Source organism: Cervus canadensis, chromosome 13, assembly GCF_019320065.1.
Source record: "Cervus canadensis isolate Bull #8, Minnesota chromosome 13, ASM1932006v1, whole genome shotgun sequence".
In the NCBI taxonomy this organism is placed as follows: Eukaryota; Metazoa; Chordata; class Mammalia; order Artiodactyla; family Cervidae; genus Cervus; species Cervus canadensis.
In genome coordinates, this window is record NC_057398.1 from 9,837,341 (window position 1) to 9,861,111 (window position 23,771).

General features: G+C 47.4%; 1 protein-coding gene and 1 pseudogene across 1 annotated transcript in view; both read left to right on the forward strand.

Annotated features, from left to right (window-relative positions):
* Nucleotides 1-1,964, forward strand: part of FLVCR1 (FLVCR heme transporter 1) — a 28,178-nt gene extending 26,214 nt beyond the window's left edge. The window contains exons 9-10 of the mRNA XM_043485684.1: nucleotides 1,566-1,633; nucleotides 1,806-1,964. Of these exons, the coding sequence (XP_043341619.1) occupies nucleotides 1,566-1,633; nucleotides 1,806-1,880 (143 nt within the window). The 3' untranslated portion in view covers nucleotides 1,881-1,964. The remainder of the gene's footprint in view (nucleotides 1-1,565; nucleotides 1,634-1,805) is intronic.
* Nucleotides 1,965-16,289: 14,325 nt separating this feature from the next.
* LOC122451865 lies at nucleotides 16,290-16,736 on the forward strand (annotated as a pseudogene).
* Nucleotides 16,737-23,771: the final 7,035 nt, after the last annotated feature.

Sequence of the window (23,771 nt, forward strand, 5' to 3'; positions counted from 1 at the left end):
TAACTACCACATTAATGCTAGTAATTTTCAAATCTGTACCTCCAGACCCTGATCTCTTTTACATTTCAGACCAATATGCCTAATCATATATTTATCCTTGAACCTGAATGTCCCACGAGATTTTATGCTCAACCTGTCCAGAACAGAACTTAACCATCTTCCCACCACACCTGTCCTTTTTGTATTTTCGGTTTCAGTAACTAGGACCAAAGACAGTGAAAGTGTGGGTCACTCTGTCACATCTGATTCTTTGTGACCCCATGGACTGTAGCCGATACCAGGCTCCTCTGTCCATGGAATTCTCCAGGCAAGAATACTGGAGTGGGTTGCCATCCCCTTCTCCAGGGGATCTTTGTGACCCAAGGATCGAACCTGGGTCTCCAGCCTTTGCAGACAGATTCTTTACAGTCTGAGCTACCAGGAAAGCCACCATCCATTCAATTGCCCAAACAAGTCTCCCACTTCCCCCTCCCCAACCCCCATTTTTCATATCCTTTCAAACCACTGAGTCTTACTGGTTCGATTCTAAAATATCTCTGAATTCTGTCCCTGTATCACCATTTCTCACATATTCAGGCCTTACCATCTCAGGATGAAGGGCTCTTGACTGGCTTTGCTGCCTCTAGCCTTGTTGCAGATCACACCCCCACACACAGCTGCCTGACTGAGCTCCCTCACACACAGCCCGACCGTGTCCTCCCCGCTCACTCCCAGTGTCCTGCCCACCCAGCCTCCTCTCTTGCCGTCTCCTGTCTCCCTCTTGTACTTGATGCTCCACCGATCGCAGACCATCACGGGTGCCAAGAATACACTCTACTCTTCCTGTCCTGATCTCTTGGCATGTACTGGTTTCCGCCTGCCTGGAATGCCTTCCCCTCCCCTCTCCTCTGCTTGACAAGTTCCCACTCGTTTTCTCAAGTTTCAGTTCAAACACGTCTCCTCTTTAGGTAAGCTTTTCCTTATTTCCTTTGGCTGACACAGACGTTTTCCCCATGCTTCCACAATATCCTGTCCACGCCTACATTACTGGAGTTGCTATACAGTGTTAAAACTGTCTGCACGTCAGTGTTTCCCATAGATTGCAGTTGTTCAGTCACTCCGTTGTGTCTGACTCATTTGCAGCCCCATGGATTGTCGCCCACCAGGCTCCTCTGTCCATGGGATTTCCCAGGCAAGAATACTGGAATGGGTGCCATTCCCTTCTCCAGGGGATCTTCCCGACCCAGGGATCAAACCCTTGTCTCCTGATTGCACACAGATTCTTTACCATCTGAGCCTCCAGAGAAGCCCTTCCCTAGATTAGAGGGTCCTTTAGGGAAAGAATTGCTCTTTTCATCCTTGTGTCTTGGTTCTTGGCATCCTGTATTTGTTCACTAATGAACAACTTGCTAATTAAGTTAATGACTTAGGTAGTGTTCTTTTTTCAGGCTACAAGAATGTTATGGAATATTATGGTACTATAGTGTGCTACATTTGACAATATCAAAAAAGATTTTGCACTGCTTAGAAGAAAGTATATTTATACATACTCTGTGGTAACTTCATTGATCCTTCTCTGTTTGCAGCATTAATCAAGTCCGATCTGAAAAGGCACAATATAAATAAAGGAATTACAAATGGTGATGTTAAAGCTGTAAGTAGTGAATATTTTTATGATTATACTATTGAGAAATGTGTGCATAGTATAAGTGTAAACCCATCTAGGTAGTCAGCTTGCTTTTTAATTCCTGAGTCAACTGTGGATCTGTCATAATGACATGCCAGATATGTAATGTAAATTTTTTATCTTCTTATTCTTTCTACAGGTACCAGTTGATAGCCCCACAGATCAAGAATCAAAAACTATCCTGATGTCCAAACAGTCAGAGTCAGCAATTTGACGTGAAGGAAAAGTTAACATCATGTGATAACTGAGTAGTAAAGCCTGGTTTATAGGTTATGGAAAATGGACACTTACTTGAAAATTATTATGTGACTCCTAAATGCAGTTACTGTTTTTATTTAATTATTAATTTAAAGTACTTTTGCTGACATCATTTTAACATAGAAAATAGAAGCTTAGGAGGCTTTCTAAAATGATAATATGGAGGTCCACACCCTTCAAATTGCATAGGAGTACATGCAATTTGTTTATATAAATATGCTATCTAGTGGAACCAAGTGAACAGTATATTCCTAATTATCTCCCTTTCCATCCTTGATAGCTCATTTGGTAAAGAATCTGCCTGCAATGCGGGAGACCTGGGTTTGGTCCCTGGGTTGGGAAGATCCCCTGGAGAAGGGATAGGCTACCGACTCCAGTATCCTTGGGCTTCCCTATGGCTCAGCTGGTAAAGAATCCGCCTGCAATGCGGGAGACCTGGTTTGATCCCTGGGTTGGGAAGATCCCCTGGAGAAGGGAAAGGCTACCCACTCCAGTACTCTGGCCTGGAGAATTCCATGGACCATCCATGGAGTTGCCAAGAGTCAGACACGACTGAGCGGCTTTCACTTCACTTCACTTGGCATTGTTCATACCAACTGTCTAAGCCCCTCAGTGTGAAAACAGTATACCAATGCGATACTTTTAACCCACCAAATGACACTGTTGGGATGAGACTCTCAGATGACCTCTATGATTTTCCCCATTTCTTGCCATTCTCATTAGAAACTGCTTTGTAACAGGTACTGTCTGTGGTCAACTGTCAGTGTGTAGACGGAACTCATAACTTTGGTCTTAGGCTTATGTTCTCATTAAGCAAAGAAGCCCAGACACAGACTCGTCGCCCTGAGTTCGTCTCTGTGCTGCCTTCCCAGTCATTGTAAGAAAGCTAACACTATATTTACTATATTTTTTCACTCCAACTTGAAATTGAGTAGTTTTGTATGCATCATCTTTTTTACTTCCCGCCCCCTTCAGTATGTAACTTTCTTGTAAAAACATTTCACCCTGTGTTTCCCGGTCTTTCTCATGGTTTCTTGTATCACACCTTATACTTTGGCCTTGACGATTCCTGAGATAAGGAAATCTCTAATAACTTCAGGGAGACCGGGTGTTCCCAATTAGGGGAGACCTCTTGAAATGCTGTCTGTGGTGATTCTACAACATCGTTTCTTCAGACCACTCTCCTCCCCCGAGACCTGTGCCCACGTGTGGCGCCCTCGGTGCGCTGGGCTCGGGGACTCGTTTCTTCACCACGGAATGCGCACAGGCTCCGACCTGCTGGAACAGCCTGCTGTTTTCTGTGCTCAGGGTAAGGAGAACAGGACCAAATGTGTTTCCACAGTGCCTACCACTGCGCCTCGTTTACAGTGAGAATCTCAGCGTTCACATCCTGGCTCTCTGAGCTGAGAGGGAACATCTTTAGAGTAATGACATTGAAACAGCCATAATATTTGTATTATGTCCACATAAACACAAAAAGCCAATCAGGTATTCCCTTGAATACCCTTGAAGTGAATTAGCAATTCTGATCTGGGCGCGCTATGTGCATTGCTTAATATTAAAATTATAGCAGTCTCTGTAACCAAACGACTGTGAATTATGTGGAATCGTACCCTGGAGAACGTGTTACCAGAAGAACTTAGCTGGGAATCAGGAACTTCAGGTCTGTGTCCTGGTGGGTCTGTTTCTAGCTTCCCTGTAAATCTCCAGGCAGCATTTTCCTCATCTGTATATAATGAATGTAAAATCTGATCTCAAAGATCATTTTTTGAATCTTAAATGCACTCATCAGGGGATAGACCAAATCATTGTACCACAGGAACTTAAATCTAGCTGGAGGAAAATTCCCTGGACAATTGAATAAACAACGGTGGTTGTTACCTTGTAGATACGGGGAATTTAAAGTCTGTTTTCAGCCTTTTTGTTCAGTTGGTGTTAGCTCAGGCAGATGACGCTGTATCATTAACTTCCTTAGATAGTCACATCACAGATTTTATGGCCAAAAATACATTTTAAGGTCCCTCCTTTAAATGATTGTTTTTATTTTTAAACTGTCAATGTTGTTTCAAATAATCATGTCCTTGTCAAGTTCCTGAGGTTTTGAACAAATTACAGATAAAAGTTGGAATATTTTATTCCTGAAAAGCATATATACATATATGTCATGTTTATTTGTCCTAGTTGATTAGAAAAAGAATGAAATATTATGTGGCAGAACACAGAATGAATTGATAAGTTTTTTGTATTTTTAGTTAAATTTGTAATGTGTCAAACAAGAATATCATATAATTCTATGTTGTATCTTTGAAAAATGGAGTTGAGTAACTCACTTGTGTACATTTTAGTTGAGTGATTTGAGAAAGAAACTGGATGTTTTCAAAGTATTTTGAAATGTTGCAAGTATAGCTTTTGCCTTTTGTGAATGTTGGAGAAATATCTTTAAAAATGTGTTTTAAAAATATGTGTAAACTTATAGAGTATTGCCAGAAGAATCCCTGTCTGTCTTAAGTCATTTTTTATGTTCTAATTTCTGCTCTTTGTACTATTTAGCTATATGCTTGTTCTTCAGTATTTCAGACCTCAGATAAATTTATTTTTTTAATGTTAATTTTGTATGGCTTTTTCTTTTTTTTTTTTTAAGTTCTGATACTTCAGTACACTTGGGGAATAGAAAAAGGGTTATAAGACTTCAGAATGGGCCAAGAGAGAAGTGGTTTGTGGATTACCAGGTAACAAATCTCACCAGGGTCAGGGCCAGGGCCAGGGCCAGGGTCAGGGCCAGGGTCAGGGCCAGGGCCAGGTCAGGGTCAGGGTCAGGGCCAGGGCCAGGGTCAGGGCCAGGGTCAGAGCTGAGCCACAAAGGAGCCAGGGCTCAGTCTCTCCCCTTGCTTCGGTGTCTGCCTCTCACTGGCCAGCCTGGTGGCCCTGCCATGAACCATCATGGACACTCCACCTAAGCTCCAGACTGTTCTCTGCCTTTTTTCTCCTTCTAGCATGTGCCTGTGTGAGACCTTATAGCCTAGAATATGTGTCACTGTTCCTAAAGGCCTTGTTGCTTAATAAAAACAATTTACAGGTTTCTTCATTGAAAATACATGTTCATGCTTCATAACATTAAATGAGATCATACATGAAAAGCATTTAAAATTAAGGTTGATACAGTCAACACTCAAAAAGTTGGGTATTATTTTAATCCATTAATGACTGGTAACTAGCAGCAATTGCTACTTACGTGTATTTAGATTTGAAGAGAGGCATTCAGGTGACTTACATCAAAAGAATACCAGTGAGGGAAATATGAGGTCCTGTGGAGGATCTACAGAGAAGATAATTAGGGAGCAGGGCAGCGGAGGCTGTTCTATTGAAGTCAGACCAGGCCCGGGGGCTGCCCACTCCAAATCCTCCCAAAGCTAGTCTTGTGTCCTAATAAATAGGTTACTATCTGTTAAGGAAATTGTAATGAAAACTAGAAGCCAGATAAAAGATTAGTCTATAGCAGAGACTCCCAAAGTTTTTTTTTTTTTTTTAATTTTTATTGTTTGGCTGTGATGGGTCTTAGATGAGGCATGTGGGATCTAGTTCCCTGACCAGGGCTCAAACCTGAGTCCCCTGCGTTGGGAGTGTAGCGACTTAGCTGCTGGACCACCAGGGAAGTCCCTCCCTAAGGTTTAGATCTCAGAATTCTTACACACTTAAAAATCCTTGAGGATCCCGAAGAACTTCTGTTTTATGAGTTATATGTCAATATGAATTATATTAGAAACAAAACCAAAACTGTTCATTTAAAAATAACTATATCTTGACATAAATTTCATTATTATGAAAATAACCTTTCTAAAACAAAACAAAGGTAGTGAGACAAGTGACCCTTTAATGTTTAAAGAGTACAAAACTCTCCAATGTCTAGTGTCATAGAAGATAGCTGGATTCTTAGATTCTTCATTCAAACTGTAAAGATACCCTATTTTGACATGTTTGAAGAAAAGTCTTGCACGTATATGGACTTGGAAAAGTATTTCACTAGTCTTTTCAGATAATTGTGGGTATTCCTAGCATTTTACTAGTCTTTTCAGATAATTGTGGATACTCCTTAATACTATACCAAAATCTGAATTGGTAGTGTCTTAAAGGTTAGTTGCTGTGAAATCTGAAACCAGAGTTCCTACTTTGTTATGTTAAAACCTAATGTTCTCTCTTGTTCTATAAAAATATTTCATAGTATTATGCACTTTGAAAATAGGATTTCACTGAAGTATGCAGCTTTTGCAAATATTGATACATTTCATCATATGATGCCAGACAAATCACCTCTGATCTCATTAGAAAGTCTTTCAAGTACCGGGAAGCAGTCAGGCCCATATGCATATTCTAAGTCTTGTTGTGGCAGACGCAGGATTTCCAAAACGCTAATTTTATTTTGAAAACTTGCTTCTCATCACTGGGTAAAAAATTCTGCCAGTTGTTCCTTGAAGTGACTCACTTTGTGGTTCCTTGAGAAAATACCTGCCAATGCCCACGTCTGGGTAACTGTAATTTATGTCAGTCATTATTTCAAGTGAAAATGATGGTCTACGAAAATCAGGCTGTAGATCAGCTTGTGACTCAAATAATTGTACGTGGGCTTTTCCTCCAAACAACCCTCATACTTTGGTGTGTGGCAGAGTGTGTTATGCATACATGCCGTGTCATCACAAAATATTAAAAAGTCACATACCCGAGGACTGGGATACAATAGCTGTTATTCCTTCATCGAGGACATTCTTAGGTAAAATGGACTTTTTTAGAAACTGCAAAGGCATGGTAGTGAAAAATCCAGTGGCCACCAGTAGTATGGTTTGATGTCACAGCCGTTTTTGGGCTAAGATGCCAGCAGTTATTTACATCACCACATTTGCAAATGTCACCCAGTAAAAAAATGTAAACAACTTCTTTGTATTATTATAAGAGTTTTGACATGGATTCCCTGTAAAGAGGCTTGGGGACTCTCAAGTCTCTGTCTGCCAATCACACTTGGAGAATCACTGTTCTAGAGAAGAGACTGGCTTTCGATCAACGATTGACAGTGTGAGAAAAAAAGAAGAGTGGACATGTGGATATGGGGACATGTGGGATGAACCGGGAGGTTGAAACTGACATATATACACTACCATGTGTAAAACAGATAGTGGGAAGCTGCTGCGTAATGCCGGGAGCTCATTCTGGTGCCGTGTGATGACCTGGAAGGGTGGGATGGGGGCGGGGGGGGGGGAGGTCCCAGGGGGAGGGCATGTATGTATACATGTTGCTGATTCACTTTGTTTGACAGCAGAAACTAACACAACATTGTAAAGCAGTTATTTGTTGTTGTTTAATTGCTCGGTTGTATCCAACTCGTTTGAGACCCCATGGACTGTAGCCCACCAGACTCCTCTGTCCATGGGATTCTCCAGGCAAGAATACTGGAGTGGGTTGCCATTTCCTTCTGCAGGGGATCTTCCTGACCCAGGGATCGAACCCACAGCTCCTGCATTGGCAGCTGGATTCTTTACTACTGAGTGACCAGGGAAGCCCAAAGCAATTATACTTCTCAATTTAAAAAAAAAAAAAAAGGGCAGAAAGTAAGAGGGGGGTCAAGGATCAAAGGTCTCTAATGAGTAGACAGGAGAAAGGAGACTCACTGGAGACAGAAAACCCCATGAGAAAGAAAGGCAGAACTGGGGATTTTTTTCAGTTGTCGTATAGTAAGTAGACTTCAGCATCTCAGCCCTTTCCTTCATTATTTATTTGGCTTCATTGAGTCTGCGTTTCAGCATGCTGGTCCTCCGCTGCAGTACCCGGCGTCTCTAGTTGTGGACTCAGTAATTGTGACATGCAGGCTTAGTTTCCCCACAGCACGTGGGATCTTAGTTCCCAGACCAGGGATCAAACCCATGTCTTCTGCGTTGCCCAGAAGATTCTTAACCACCGGGGAACTGTTAAGCCCTTTCTTAGATCCTATTGGGAAACACCAAAATTACATTTAGATTTTCAGTAAAACGAAAGACTTCCATTCAGAAAAAAGTACCATTCTCATTTTCCACTGCAGGCAAAGGTACACAGGTAAGGGGCACATTTCTGAAATCAGATCTCCTATAACCTGCCTGCTCAACCTCAGCTTCTGGGACCAAGATGCCTGTCCCACCCACTCTTTGCAGGTGGAACCAGTCATTCATTCTTGAGGGTGACCATCACCCTGAAGTAACTCGGAGTGGCCTTGACACCGTCCTGAGCATGGAAGATGCTTCTATGACTTCTCACAGGAGATACAATACCTTTGGGTCCGTAAAGAGAGAGAAGGTTTCAAGGTGCACTGACCTCGTCTTAAATCTGTACTGAGATCTATGGATGTCCTGTGAGCAGGTTTGAATCAGAAGAAAGAGGACATGGGTCTAGAGGCCCTAAAGCCTTGAGAAAAGAAGGGAATGGGGTTCAGGAGAGAGGGGGAAACGACTCATAAGGTAAAGTATATGAACTTCACGTCCCATTGAGACAAATGACAGGTCGAGCCTCTGTCTAGTGCTGTCCCATGTATTCATTTGCACTTTTCCCTTCATTGCTATTGTTTTAAGTCCATGATGAAATGGTCACTGGAAAGAGAACTGCCCAAAACCAGGAGACACTTGATTTCCAGTTGCAGCCTCGAGGTTTTGGTTGACACATGCTGCTTGAGCAGACCTCTCTTCGTCAGGAAAACATCTGATTCCTCCAGGGACTGAAATGGACCCACCCCCCTGAGATTAGTGGACAGAGTACATTTTCATAAAGCTTCATAATGCATAAGAGTAAAACTGACATGAGTGACAATGATCTCTTTTTCAGTCAAAAGCCCAATCCTTCAAAACATTAGTTCAGTCGCTCAGTTGTGTCCGACTCTTTGCGACCGCATGGGCTGCAGCATGCCAGGCTTCCCTGTCCATCACCAAACATATTTGACCCTTCAAACATATTTTGACCCAAAACCAAGAGAGGTGAACTGCAGATCGTCAGCTGGAGTGGGATTTATGGATGGACAAAGCTTCCCCATTACATAATCAGCAGCTCAGTATTAGAGGAGTCCCTGAGGACAGTACACCTGGGCATAGATTCATCACCTCCAAACCTATGCAGTGCTTGCTGCTATTATGCATGACACTTTTTTTGTATAGTTAGACCATATTTTAAAATTTTTATCTTTTTGGCTGCAATGGGTCTTCATTGCTGCACTAGCTTTCTCTGGTTGCATAGAGTAGGGGCTACTCTTCATTGTGGCGTGCAGGCTTCTCATTGAAGTAACTTCTCTTGTTGCAGAACACGGGCTCCAGGTTCCTGGGCTTGAGTAGTTGGAGCATACAGACTTAGTTGCTCCGAGGCCTGTGGGATCTCCCCAGACAGGGATCGAACCTGTGTTCCCTGCATTGGCAGGTAGATTCTTAACCACTGGACTACCAGGGATGTCTAGACTATATTACTGATGTGCATTATTTTATTGCCTCTGCAGTACTGTGAGCCTTTTGAAAGCACCCATCATGGAATGTTGGGTTAAAACACGAGCAGCCTTTGGGAGCCTAAAGTCTTAGGTATGATGAAACCCAACTGCCGATAGTCTTACGGCAGTAATAGAAACCCTCTGAATTTCTGTTTCTTCCTTTACAAGATGGGATAATATTTCCTTGTTTGTAGGTTTGTGGTGAGGATTAAATTTATGTAGAAAGTTGCTTCTGAACAAATGAGACCCATTATTATTCTCATTGACAGTATAAATAGGGACTTATTATAGATAACACTTGCGAAGCAGTTGACTGGGAGAACTGAAGTTTAAGTGTTTGAATTTCATGTTATTCACAGCAGCTGCCGGTAAGATTATTAATATCCAAAGGATTTAGATATTAATACTTCTGTGTGCAAGTGGGTGCAGTCCTGGACACTGTGACCAGCACGTGAAACTAATGAATTCCGGAGAGATATAGATCTGAGCAAACACGATAGGAATCAACGTACTTTGGCGCCAAAGAACAAAACTGAGAAGTTCTTGTGGGCAGGGGAAAAAAAAATGGTTTTTATGTGTATTGCACAACCCACAACAAAGGAAATTAAATCACAAACTAGGAAGGAAGCTAATGACAAGTCCACTGCCCGTCCACAACTCTTCATTTCTCCTTGTTTCCTTTCAACTCACATGCATGAGTAATCGTCCATAGACATAAGGCAATTTGTATACTCAACATAATATCATAAGCACTTCGCATATTACTACATGGCCTTTGTAACCATTTTATTGAGATATAATTGACATATAACATTGTATTTAAGGTGAACAACATGATTTGATTTCTATATTGTTAAATGATTACCACAGTAAGTTTAGTTAACATATATCACCTCACACAGTTACATTTTTTTTCTTGTGATGAGACCTTATAAGATTTACTCTCTTAGCAACTTTCAAACAACCATTATTTTAAATCATTGTGTAATATTCCAATGAGACTGATACACTATAATTTACTGAATGGTTCCTTACTCGGGGCCATTCATTTGTTCACTTAGTCAGCATTTACAGAGCATTTACAATTGTGTCAGAGTTTACACCAGGAACTGGAAATATAAAGCAGTGTCCCGCCCTCAAAATGCTCAAAGACAGGAAAAATCATCAGGGTCCACAGCACTTGATCTAGACCGTCCACGTGCAATTGACAACAGACCCCCAAGGAGGTGGCATCCCTCCATGGTGCTCTCAGCTCTTACCCTGGGAGGCACACAAGGGTTTCCCCTTCTTTGGAATGGAGGCGGATTATCATACTTGCCTTTGAGGCCCCGATTTCATTGTTTTAGGCCCCAGGGCCTCTGCGCCCAGCCCAGCACTCCCTCACCCTCACCTTCTGGATTGTCAAAACCCTCTCCACTCCCTGCATCTCAATGAGACAGGAAGCCCTGAAGTGTAGTCCTGGGTTATGTTTGCATTTTAAATGGATAAGGCTCAAACAGTCTCCGCTGTCTGAGAAGACAGACTAGGCGAGGCTTTGCTCCCTGTGTCCCTGAATCACTTTGCTTTAGGCTCGTGTGTCTTTTACCTCCGAGTAAATCTATCCTTTCCTTAGCGCTGAAGGTCTGGCTGCCAGACCCGCACCCGGCACAGGGCAAGGAGAGCCAGTTCTACCCCAAACTGGGGAGAGCACGCCCTCTACTGGTCATCTCATAACCTGCCTCAGTTCAGTTCCGCTCAGTCGCTCAGTGTCCGACTCTCTGGGATTTGATGAACTGCAGCACGCCAGGCCTCCCTGTCCATCACGCACTCCCAGAGTTTACTCAAACTCATGTCCATTGAGTCGGTGATGCCATTCAACCATCTCATCCTCTGTCGTCCCCTTCTCCTCCCGCTTTCAATCTTTCCCAGCATCAGGGTCTTTTCAAATGAGTCCGTTTTTTGCATCAGGTGGCCAAAGTATTGGAGTTTCAATTTCAGCATCAGTTCTTCTAAGGAATATTCAGGACTGATTTCCTTTAGGATGGACTGGTTGGATCTCCTTGCAGTCCAAGGGACTCTCAAGAGTCTCCTCCAACAGCACCGTTCAGAAGCATCAATTCTTTGGCGCTCAGCTTTCTTTATAGTTCAACTCTCACATCCATACATGACCACTGGAAAAACCATAGCTTTGACTAGATGGACCTTTGTTGGCAAAGTAATATCTTTGCTTTTTAAGATGCTGTCTAGGTTGTACTGTTTCAGACTCACTGCCAAAATTTCACTGGGGATGGCAGTGTGTGTTTGTGGGGTGGGGCATAGGATATGCTGGTTTATTTAAGCCATATCCAAGCCAGCAAGAGCTACTTAACCCAAACACACACACACACATGCACACACATGAGTGTCTGTCCCACCACTCCCAGCTCTGGGCAGCACCTAGCAGGGAGGGCAACAGCAATCTCTCACCTGTCTAGTGATGCTTCCAAGCCAAACAATGGGATGGGTAGTGAATGTCCTGACTCCTCTTAACTGCCCGGGACAATTTCTGTAAAATGGAGCCCAGCTCAGTGATTCTTCCCTGGAGGCTGCTCCTGTGCCCCTGGGGGTTCCCTCGGGCCACGCTGTTCCAGACTCAGCCCCGTGTCCCAACAGTGGGCTTCCTTCCGCTGACCGCTCACAGCTGGGCAGTGGACTCTCACCCTTCTCCACTCCTGCTGACCAAATATCAAGTAGTGGCCTGTGCGGAACGAAACTTTTTTTTTATGTTGGGCAAAAGGATTTGCACGCAGCTTAGTCTCTAAACCGGGTTACCAGAGGACTCGTGGAAACATGCTCTCCACGTTGGGATAAACGCTTGTCTGCACCTGGAAGATGAGCCTCCTTCAACAGGGGACTTTCCTCGGCGTTTCTCCTGGTCAGGTGTTTCTCAGGTAGGCTCCCAAACCCTTTTCCCCTGCCGGCACACCTAGAAAAGGGTGCTCTTTGTACAACACCCTGGGGCAGAGGGTGGGGCTGCTCTGAAGGCCCCAGGCCCCAGGCCCCGCCTCCCACACCAGGGCTCACTCTCCTGGCAGGCCTCATCCAGACTCTCAGCATCCCGGGCCTGCCTCGGAAGCCCCCAGAGTGGGGGGCCTTGTTAAACTCCAGCGTGCTGTGCCCCACCCCCGAGGTTCTGATTCTGCAGGTGGGAGGTGGGGCCTGAGGACCGGTATCCCACACAAGCGCCCAGGTGGCGCACCGCAGCAGGTCTGCGGCCCACACTTCGAGAGCTCCCGCTCCACAGAAGCTGCCTCTGATCTGGCTTCCCTGGGTGGGTGCCTCTTTAGGGGGTCTCCCCAGGCTCAGCCTCCCCCCCAACAACCCCGTACCTGCTCCCCTAGCTTGCCCCAGAAACCCTTCCTCCAGCCTCACCGGAAACAGGACCTGGCTGTTTCTTTCATGATCCAGAGGGGAGGCTTCTGTCTTTTCCCTGTGAAGAGGAACATGGTAGAGATTGGGTTTCTTAACCGTCTGGACGGCCCTGAGCCGGGCAGGTGCATTTGTGGCCATGGAGGGGACGCATGCAGATGGCACCACTGGCCCGTCTCCAGCCTGCTTGGGACACATGGCCTCGGGCACCTGTGTAGAAACAACCCAAGCACCCATGCGAGACACCGGGCGGGCCAGGCTGGTCCCTGGAGAGAGTCAGCTGTCGCTCTTCCCTATCAGATGTTTATCTTCCTCACTTCCCCTTGCTTTTGGACCACTTCAGAGAACAGGGTTGATCTGAGATGGGGGCAGTGGACTTTGCTTCTAGGAAAGGAGGGTTGGAAAAACCAGCCTCTAGGAAAGCAGCTTTCTCCCCGGTGAAGAGGAGAAACGTTCATCTGGTTCCCGCAGTATCCTGATCACCATGAATCGAGGATGGCAAGCAACACGCTTACCTGTTTTCAAGAAAAGGTAGCAAAGGAGAGAAGAGACTCCGTCCCAGAGACTGGGCACAAAATCCAGCACTTTCAACAGGCCAAACTCCTGGGCTTGATGCTAAGGCCTCCTGAGCAAGTAAAGGAGGGAAAAAGGGACCTCCCTGGCGGTCCAGGGGTTAAGACTCCATGCTTCCACAGCAGGCAAGCACGATGCGACCATAAAATAAAATAAAAAAAATTAAAGGAGGGAAAGAGATGTTTGTGGTCTCACTTCTTAAGTTCTAGGAGTCACCTAGTGATCCCGGCATGGCCACGCTGGGTCAGACTCACACAAGACAACCACTTCTCAGAATTATGTATTCACTTCTCGAACTACCAAGTATGGGTTCGCCCAACCCTTCCTCTGCCTGTTTATGTTTTCTCTGTTTTATTCATAAGGACAATGGATTGTATGATTAGGACTTCCATTTTTTTCTTCTTCTTTGAATGACCTCTTAAGATCTTCTCTGGGTTTCTGTCTCACAGGTTAATTATGGGGTTTATTCATTTATCCATTCAACAAACATTAAACAGTAATTTCGGGCCAGGGTTGCAGAGCCAAGTGAGACCTGCTGCCAGGTCTGGTAGTCTGGTGAGGACAGACATATGGAGGATTTAAACGGTGAGAAAGTGCTGAGGAGGGGATCTGAGCTGAGTGCTGAGGCACATGAGCGAGGATGAACTCTGTGGATGGGGCTGGGGAAGGCTCTGAGCGGAGCTGCGTCTGGCAGGAGCATCTCCAGGCCCCGTGGGACCTCCCCCGAGTTTTCTGTCTTCTCCAAACAAGAGCTTAGCAAAAGCTGCCCTGGGCAACAGCTCTGCCCTCAGCACATGCATTTGAAACCCTACCTCCCCAGTGCTGTTTTTATTCTCGAGTTTCCTTCCGCACTAGCTCAGCTGACTTTCCCAAAAGGAATATGTGGCTGGTATATTTGCTGTGTTCCTGTCACTTCATCGCCTGCTAGGAACAAGTGAGCACTTTAAAATTGGGAAAGATTCTCCTGAATTTGAAGGGTTTATAGGAACTCTAGCTGGGCGGGGGACCAGATCCCATGAAACACCCTTTCCAAAACTCAAATTCAGTTTGTACAACAATAACCAGGGATGCTTGCAATGAAAAACAAAACAAAACCGAATGAAAAAAACCTCATGGGTTGTTCCAGCCCACTCCCAGAAATTGATTCTTTAGACCCAGGATGCTGCCATGGAATTTTTCACAAGCAACTGGCCATCTTTGCCTCTGTAGGTTCTTACCACTTATTTGGAGGACTACTTGGGCTGCCGCTAAGTGAAGAGATTCCCCCAGAAAACAAGGTTCAAGGGGTGGGGAGGGGGGCTTGGAGGATCCAGTGAAGCCTCTGGCTTAAGAAGGAACCAGAGAACCACTTGGGGCATTGTCCACAGCTGGGAAAAAGCTCACTGAAGGCCTCACTGCAGAAGGGTCCACAGGAACATCACTGATCCATCAGCAAGCATGCTGGTCAGGTTCCCGACTGAAGGGCTAAGGTCCTTCTAGAGGAGGAGACAATAACATACCCCATCTGCTGAGAGCATTACAGTTCCCAAAGGGCTTCACTGCATGATCTCATCTGACCATCATAGTCACCACATGTCAGAGGCAGGTTTTGATCCCTGTAACCCTGGCAGCACCAAGAGATGCTGGGAGAGACTTCAGCATCACCCTGGCCGGCTCCCCGTTCTCCAACCCACCCCCAACAAGCGTACCATCTAAGCAAGATGGTGTACGCGTGCTTGTTGACAATATCCCAGCATCTCCTTTTAGGGCCCCAAGCGCCTCCTATAACAAACTCTGAAGCCTCACTGATCACAGCCATTTTGCAGAGGGGTAAACTCAGGCTCAGCCTTGCCAAAAGTTGCGTAGCTAGAAAAAAACGGAGCTGGGACTAGGACAGATTCGCAAGGCAGGCCTCTCCCTTGCCTCATATGAGCTGCCTCCTTGGGGAAAGGGGGGTCAGAAAACCCAAGCGGGGAGAGGCAGGCACAACCCCAGCCTCAGGCTCTGACCTGAGGGATGACCCAGAGGCAGGCACGTCCCTAAGGTGTCGGCGTGGATGGTCAGCCTGGTGGGCATCATGGGCTGGCTTTCTTAGCCCCGGCACCAATCTGCTGCTGGCACTCCTGCCTCTAGCACCCACGGCACAGTTGCCTGGACTGCTCTCGGGCATCGGGCCCCCTGCAAACTCTCACTAGTGTGCTTAAGGCAGCCCCCTTTCTATGTAGACTCCACCCTCGGAGACTCGTAGCAAGGATCTGGGTCAGTGACGGAAGTCAGACATAGAGAGGTGGACACTCTGCTAATTATGACAATGATCATAAGCCACACTTCTTGTTCTGTTCAGTCGCTCAATCGTGCCTGACTCTTTGCAACCCCATGGACCGCAGCACATCAAGTTCCTCTGTCCTTCACCATCTCCCAGAGCTTGCTCAAACTCATGTCCATTGAGTAGATGACGCTGTCTACCATCTCATCCCCCACTGCCCGCTTCTCCTTTGGCCTTTGGTCTTTCCCAGTATCAGGGTCTTTTCCATTAGGTCAACTCTGCATCAGGTGGCCAAAGTATTGGAGTTTCAGCTTCAGCAACAGTCCTTCCAATGATTAGTCAGGGTTGACTTCCTCAAGGAGAAAATCAATCACATTGGTGATTCCCAAGCCTGGAGATCTGGGGATCTTTTGGCATAAAGTTGAACAAGCCATGCCTACTTGCTTCTGTGTCAGATACCCGGAGGGAGCTGGAGGTTCATATATGTTAGGCTCTTTCATAACACCTATATGTTGAATAAAGTTTGAAGTTTAAACCCACCCATGCTTCTCCTGTGTTTATTTTAGTGATGGTTGTTTAGTTTAGAGTCTGCAGCAGAAAATGTATCTTAAAAAGCTACCTTGGCTCTTTCTTGTCCGGTCCCAGGCGCTTCAGGATCTGCAGGCCCCAATGCAGACATGGCCAAGTCCAAGAACCACACCACGCACAAACAGTCCCCAAAACGGCACAGAAATAGCATCAAGAAATCAAGGATATGAGTCTCTTAAGGTGGTGGACCCCAAGTTCCTGAGGATCATGCACTTTGCCAAGAAATAGAACAAGAAGGGCCGGAAGAAGATGCCAACAACGCCAAGGCCACAAGTGCAGGTACTGAGGCTGTCAAGACCCTCGTGAAGCCCAAGGAAGTCAAGCCCAAGATCCCAATGGGCGGCAGCCACAAGCTCAGCCAACTTGCCTACATTGCTCACCCCAAGCTCAGGAAACGTACCTGTGCCCGCATCGTCAAGGGTCTCAGGCTCCGCTGGCCAAAGTCCCAGGCCAAGTCTTCAACCAAGGCCAGGGCACATGCAGCTGCGGCTCTGGCTCCCAAGGGTGCCGAGGCCCACACCAAAGCTCTGGAGTAGAGACCTTCATCTGTCGGTGTGAAGACAGAAGGACCCATGTGACCCCTGGGCTGCTGTCTGCATAGGGCTGGTGTCCTCCTGTGCTATCTGAGCAAATAAACCTGCGACAGGATCTGTCAAAAACAAAACAAAAACTTACCTTGCTTTCCAGTGGCCTGCAGCGTGAGGTGTCTGTGGTCCACCCGATGGACCCAGGAGACAGCGGGGCATCTGGGCACAACATCACCATCCCAGGCTCGGCTCAGGTCCACTTGGCTGGCCGCCTGCACGTGGGGCTCGAGGGGCCCCATCCGTCCCTCCCCTGGCAGAGCTGAGCTACTGCTCTTCCTTCTGTTTCACACCCCCCCCCCCACCTCAGACTCTGCACTCCAAACCATCGCTGGGGTTGGGTGGGGTTGATGGCAGCCCTGGGAGGGTGGAGATGGGCACCTTCTGGATGTAGTTTTGCCCTGGGATGGAGAGGCTCTCCCTCTGACCTGGGAACACAAGCCCGTGTCCCTGGTTTTGGAGTTGGCTGGAGTATCCTCCCTTGTCAGCGCTGCTGTTGAGCCCCCAAAGATGATGCTGGGGGCTGAGGGCAGGGCAGCTAGGCAAGGATGCTCTCTAGCTGTGGGATCCCCATGGGTTTCTGGGTCTGAGAACTGCCTGGCATGATAGGCAGCCCAGAAGGGCTCTGCAGTGGGGAGGTGGGCAGCAGGCAGAGACGGACAGAGCGCACAGCCTTCGGTGTCAGCTCTCACTAGCTGACTACCTGGAGGCAGGTTACTCAGCTCTCTGAGCCGTCATGCTGGGAATTCAGTGTGGGTGGGTTAAATGAGGCGGAGATGGCGGGCTCCCCACACAGCTCAGGACGCCCGGCCGATGCTGGTTCCAGTGCCCTTCCCCTTCTCTTAGAGTCTGCGTCTCCAGCGCACAGTCAGGGCAAGCCGGATGTCAGGAACAAAGGGACAGCCTTCCCAGCAAGCTGACCTCCTCCCCAGGACCCCCCACAGCTGCCAGCTCCTTCCTTAAAAAACAGAGCCAGTGCCCTGGAGCACGGGCAGGGGCAAAGGAAACAGCGAGGGGTCTTTGTCTCTGGACATTCGCTCCTGGCTGAGCTCAGGCGGGAGCCCCATCTCTGCAGTGCTGGTCACACAGGCTGCAGGAGGCTGAGCCTGGAGGGGTCATCTCTTGTCCTCTCTCCCCAAGTTCCTGGCAGAGGCCCAGGGAGGGCCAAACCAGGTGAGTGGCCTTGCTCAGAGGGTCTGGATAGAGCTGTGTGCTCGCCCAGGGACGAGGCGGCTCTGCTTCTCCTGGAACCCCCTAAACATGACAGCAGCTTTTGGACCCTGGCCCCTGATGGGTCATCGTCTGAACACTGAGGCCTCTTCCAGCCCACTCTGCCAGGTCCCCATGAAATGTAAACACAGGTGGGCTTGCCCTTCTGGAAACAGACTTGGGTTTGGCTCTGGGCTGGACTCTAGGTCTTTAAAACTGTCCATGAAGCAGCCTTGGGTGAACAGCCTGTGTGGCCTGTGGACTCCCCAGTGTTTTCCATTATTGTTTCCTCACTGATGGATTATATGAGCTGTACTGAGAGCTTCCCTAGCGGCTCAGATGGTAAGGCGTCTGCCTACAATGCGCAGACCCGGGTTCAGTCCCTGAGTTGGGAAGATCTCCTGGAGAAGGAAATGGCAACCCACTCTAGTACTCTTGCCTGGAAAACCCCTTGGATGGAGGAACCTGGTAGGCTATAGTCCCTGGGGTTGCAAAGACAGGACTGAGCGATTTCACTTTCACTTTCTCCTCAGTCCAGTCTGCCCCCCTTGTTGTTCACTCTGTGGCCACTGGGTGGCAGAGTGAGGCACCGTCCTATTGGCACCCTCCAGCTGGGGCTCCATCGCTTCTTGGCAAATAGATGGGGAAACAATGGAAACAGTGACAGACTCTATTTCCTTGGGCTCCAAAATCACTGCAGATGGTGACTGCAGCCAGGAAATTAAAAGACACTTGCTCCTTGGAAGAAAAGCTATGACCAACCCAGACAGCATATTAAAAAGCAGAGACGTTACTTTACCGACAAAGGTCTGTATAGTCGAAGCTATCATTTTTCCAGTAGTCATGTATGGATGTGAGAGTTGGACCACAAAGAAAGCTGAGCACTGAAGAATTCATAACTTTTGAACTGTGGTGTTTAAGAAGAGTCTTGAGTGTCCCTTGGACTGCAAGAAGATCAAACCAGTCAATCCTAAAGGAAATCAGTCATCAGTCCTGAATAATCATTAGAAGGACTGATGCTGAAGCTGAAGCTCCAATACTTTGGCCACCTGATGTGAAGAACTGACTCATTTGAAAAGACCCTGATGCTGGGAGGGATTGAGAGCAGGAGGAGAAGGGGACGACAGAGGATGAGATGGTTGGATGGCATCACCGACTCAATGGACATGAGTTTGAGTAAACTCCAAGAGTTGGTAATAGACGGGGGGCCTGGCGTGCTGCAGTCCATGGGGTGGCAAAGAGCAGGACATGACTGAGCAACTGAACTGAACTGATCAGGGGCTCCACGGATACAGCCCAGATTCTCAGACTTGAAGAATCACCCAAGGACTTGTTCAACTGCTTTTGTCCTGCCTCTTACTAGCTGTGTGAATCTGGCAGGTTACTAACTTCTCTGAGCCAATTTTCTGATTCAGCCGTCCAAGGTGGGGCTGAGAATTTGTATTTCTATCAAGTTTCCAGGTGATATGGCAGCTGCTGTTCAGGGGACAGTGTCAGGGGCTCAAAGTCCCTCCCTTGCTCCTGGGAGTCCAGTGGCCTGGGATCAAACGCTCTGATCTCATAAAAAGTGGGTAGAGGTGACCATGCACGGCCGTCCTTTGGGAAGGCTCTGGTGCTGGCATTTCCCGCCCCATCCCCCTCCCAACATCCTTTATCACCATCCCTAGGGCGTATCTCCACTGAAGCACTCAATGGCCAAACAGTCAACCTGTCTGTAACCACAGAAGCCCAACACCGAGTGGACGCCATTGAAGAGAGAACAGAGATTGGAGAAGATGACAGAGGACAGAAATAGCCGCGCACATGCACACTGGCCCCAGGGCGACGCCAGACGGGACAATGCCCACCTGTACTGGGGTTTGAGCCGGGAGGCAATCCAAGAGGGCCCCTCCTGCCCTTCTTCACTGCACCTTTCCCAGGCTCCTTGTGGCATGTGTCAGGGTTCTGGCTCAAGGCACCCCAGGGCTTTGACAACCCCATGGCACACAAGCTGAGAGAGACAGAGAGAGAAATGGACAGAGAAACACAGAGCAAGGCAAAGAGAATATAACTTGGGAGCTTTGGATCAGGGCGGGAATGGCATCACTTCCACCGACATTCCACTGGTAAGAACCCAGTCGCATGCCACAAGGAGCCTGCAGAAGGTGCTGTGAACAAGGGCAGAAAGCGGCTCTAGGATTTTCTCCCATCTCAAAAGTACAAGTGTTAGTCGCTCAGTCATTTCCCATGGACTCTTTGAGACCCCCCATGGACTGTAGCCCACCAGGCTCCCCTGTCCATGGAATTCTCCAGGCAGGAATACTGGAGTGGGTTGCCATTTCCTTCTCCAGGGAAACTTCCTGATCCAGGGATTTAACCCAGGTCTCCTGCATTGCAGGCAGATTCTTCACCATCTGAGCCACCAGGGAAGCCCCAGTCCTTCATGGCTGCATGGAACAGAGCACCCCCTTCCCCACACCCATTAGGACTTTATGAGAGAACAATGAACTCCCACTGAATTAATCTGCTGAAATCTCAGACTCCATCTATCTACCTGCAACAGAATGCAGCATTCCCCAACCAATGTATCAGACACGAATGGGAAGGGAGAAAGACAGTAGACGCCCCCACAACATACAGCCCTGCCGGTCACTCCATTAGTCTGATGAGAACAAGCTCATCTAACATCTCGGGCTCTAGCACGGTAACAATCACCACCTATGGAGTGTGCCCATGCGCCACACTGCTTTCCCTTCAGGAATTCATTTTATCCCTTGTAAGAATGTGAGAGGTGGTACAACTGTAATCCTTGTTTTGAAGATGCAGATCTGAGGTGGGCGGCCAGCGCTCCGTTAAGTACTGTACCCAAGGTCACGCAGTGATCACCTCTGGTAAGAGGCAGCGGCAAGATCTGACTCCAGGCTGCCTGTCTGTGGCCCACATGCTCTAAACTGCACCAAACCCTCCCGAAAGACTCAAGGCCCAGTCCTTGGCTGTGGGGAGCTTAAACTGAGCTGGGAAGACATCATGGTGTATACTTGAGAGTATTTGGGGTGGAGGAAAAGAATTTGTCTAACCCTAAGATGGCTTGCTAAACGCAAATGTGATGACCCCATAGTTGAAGGAGGAGGTTGGGAGTAAGGGAAGATGGGATTAACGCAACAGGAACAGATCCCTGGTAACCTTAGGAGTTTGATGAAACAGTGTGTCAGTTTGGAGAACCCTGTATGAATCTACAGATTCCCCAACTTCCCTTCCCCTCCTGCTCTCCACACCATCCCGCATCCTCCTCTTCAGCTTCGCGATTTCAGGTCTTTCCCAAGAGCTGAACCCAGAAGTGGGTCTGTCTCTTTCACTGCTGTATCCCCAGCCCCTCGAACGGGGCTAGGCCTATAGTAGGTGCTCAGTATTTGTGGGATAAATTGATGGGGAGAAATATAGCTGGCAGGGGCTTGGCAGCAAGAGTTTGTTCACTTGGAGCCTCAAATCTTTGAATGTTATGGGCCGTGGAATCTCAAGAGGCCATCTGGTCCATGCCTTGCTTCCACTGGGGGCTGTCTGCCAATCATCCCGTCTCTTCTTTCCCTAAAGACCTAATACATGACAGCAGGGTTGATAGAGGTTTTGAGAGACCACGTAGTCCGGGTGATCTCCACTTGGATCTGTACAGTGTTCCAGTTTATGGTATACCAATGCCTGGACCTGCTCTTGGAAAGATTCTGATTTGATTGGTCTGGGCTGTTGCCCAGGTATCAGAATTTTTAGTAGCTCCTTAGGTGCTCCTCATGTGCTGCTGAGGCTTAGAACTAGAGAACTAATCCAAACCCTTTGTTTTATAGACCAAGCCTCAGAGAAGGGAAGGGGCATGCCCAGGATTACTCAGCCAATTCTTGAAGGGATGAGCCCCAAGTCCAGTGAGCACGCTTCTCTACTCCAAAGGCCTCCCCATCATCTCTTCTGAAAATGCATTTTTTGATCTCCTGGTTTTTGTGGCTGAAAGTGATTCCTGAGGTTAGAACCTTTAAACCTTTCCTTGATCTTCCCAGAGTGGATTCAGCTTTAACCCAGAGTTTCAATGCAGTCCAAAAGCAGTTTCACCCAGGTCCTCCTTCTTGCCCTGGATGGTCCTCCCTTTATGACCACATGCAAGTTCTTCACCGTCTTGGGGAGGTCTCCCTGCACGCCTGGGGAGTGTCTCTGCTCCACAAGCTTTCCCTGCTCAGTTCCTTTCTGGGTTTCTTTCCTCCATTCAGTTGCCTTTAATGCACTTATTCTTCTCCAGGCTAAAGTCCTCCCCGAGAACCCCCCGCCCACTGCGCTGTCCCTGCAGGAAAGACCTGGCAGACCGTGGGCTTTGCCTCCTTTTGCATTTCTCCTTGATGACTCCCCTCTGGCTCTGCAAAGGGAAAGCTGGCCCCAGAAAACTGCCTCTGTCCTCCTCCCAGCTGGCACACAGCTAACTTGAGTCATGCCCTTGGAACACACATAATCGGATCTCATTTGTTAAAAAAAATAAAACAAAACCAAAAAAAAACCCCAGCAGTGCAAAACACACACTGATAAAGAATTTGGCTAACGATGATACAAAGTAGACCGACTGTTCCTTAACCAGGAGCGCAGTAAACACCCTCTTCCTGGGAGAGCCTCCCAGAGGGTATTTTGGGCAGCCCAGAGAGTTTTTAACCCTCATTAGCTCCAACTAAAAATGGACCCACTGGAATTTCTACAGGCAGCTATTAAGCAGGAGTAGAACTCGCAGGGCATTATTACCAACAGGGTGACTAATTATGCCTCCCAAGCCAGTGGGGTGGGGTAGGGGGGGTGGGGGCGGGGGACAGAGGATGCTGTTGGGTTCCTGCCTTCCAGGGGGTGAAATCACTCCTCTCTCATCCTTGACAATTTCTCCATCTCCCAACCAGGCCTCTGGGCTGTCCAGGTCACCCTCTGGTGAACTTGACTGATAGTTTCTCTTTCAAGAATGTTACAGCCAACCTGAGAAGACCCAGAGGGATGGGATGGGGAGGGAGATGGGAGGGGGGATTAGGATGGGGAACACATGTAAATCCATGGCTGATTCATGTCAATGTATGGCAAAAACCACTACAATATTGTAAAACAATTAGCCTCCAACTAATAAAAATAAATGAAAAAAAAAAGAATGTTACAGCCAACCAAGCCATCCGTGCCCCGCAGGTAAGGAGCTCACACACTCATCATTGAGAAGTCTGATGATGTTCAGCAAGTGCTAAGCCCAGCAGGGGCTCCACACACAGCTAACTCCTCCTCTGCCAGTTGCTTCCTCCTGCCTGGTCTTATTTAATCCTTCCACAACTCCTATGAGGTGGCTGTCGTTGGATCAATTTTCAGAAGAGCAAACGAGTTCAAGGTTACGTGGCTCGGCTGAGTCTGCACAGTATTCTTTGCACGGACTGTACCTGGAAACCCTTCTCGATCATGATATGGTGATCGTTTTCCTGAAGGCAGGGGACTTAGAGACGCCACAGGAACATCTCAAAAGGCAGAGAACCATGTCCAAGGAGAGAGGAAGGAAGAGAAGAGAGGGTTAAAAAAAAAATCATCTACTCCAGAGGGGCACTATATATAAGACATGGCCCGTAGATATGTTTTAATTGGCCTGCACACTCTTTTATGATGGAATTTGTTGCCAATGTTTGAAAAGCCAGAACATTTCCCCCAAAGATCCAGACTCCCAAGTTTGTCTCTTTTACTTTTTTTGGCATGCCAGGCCTTAGTTGCAGCATGCTGGATCTAGTTTCCTGATCAGGGATTGAACCCAGG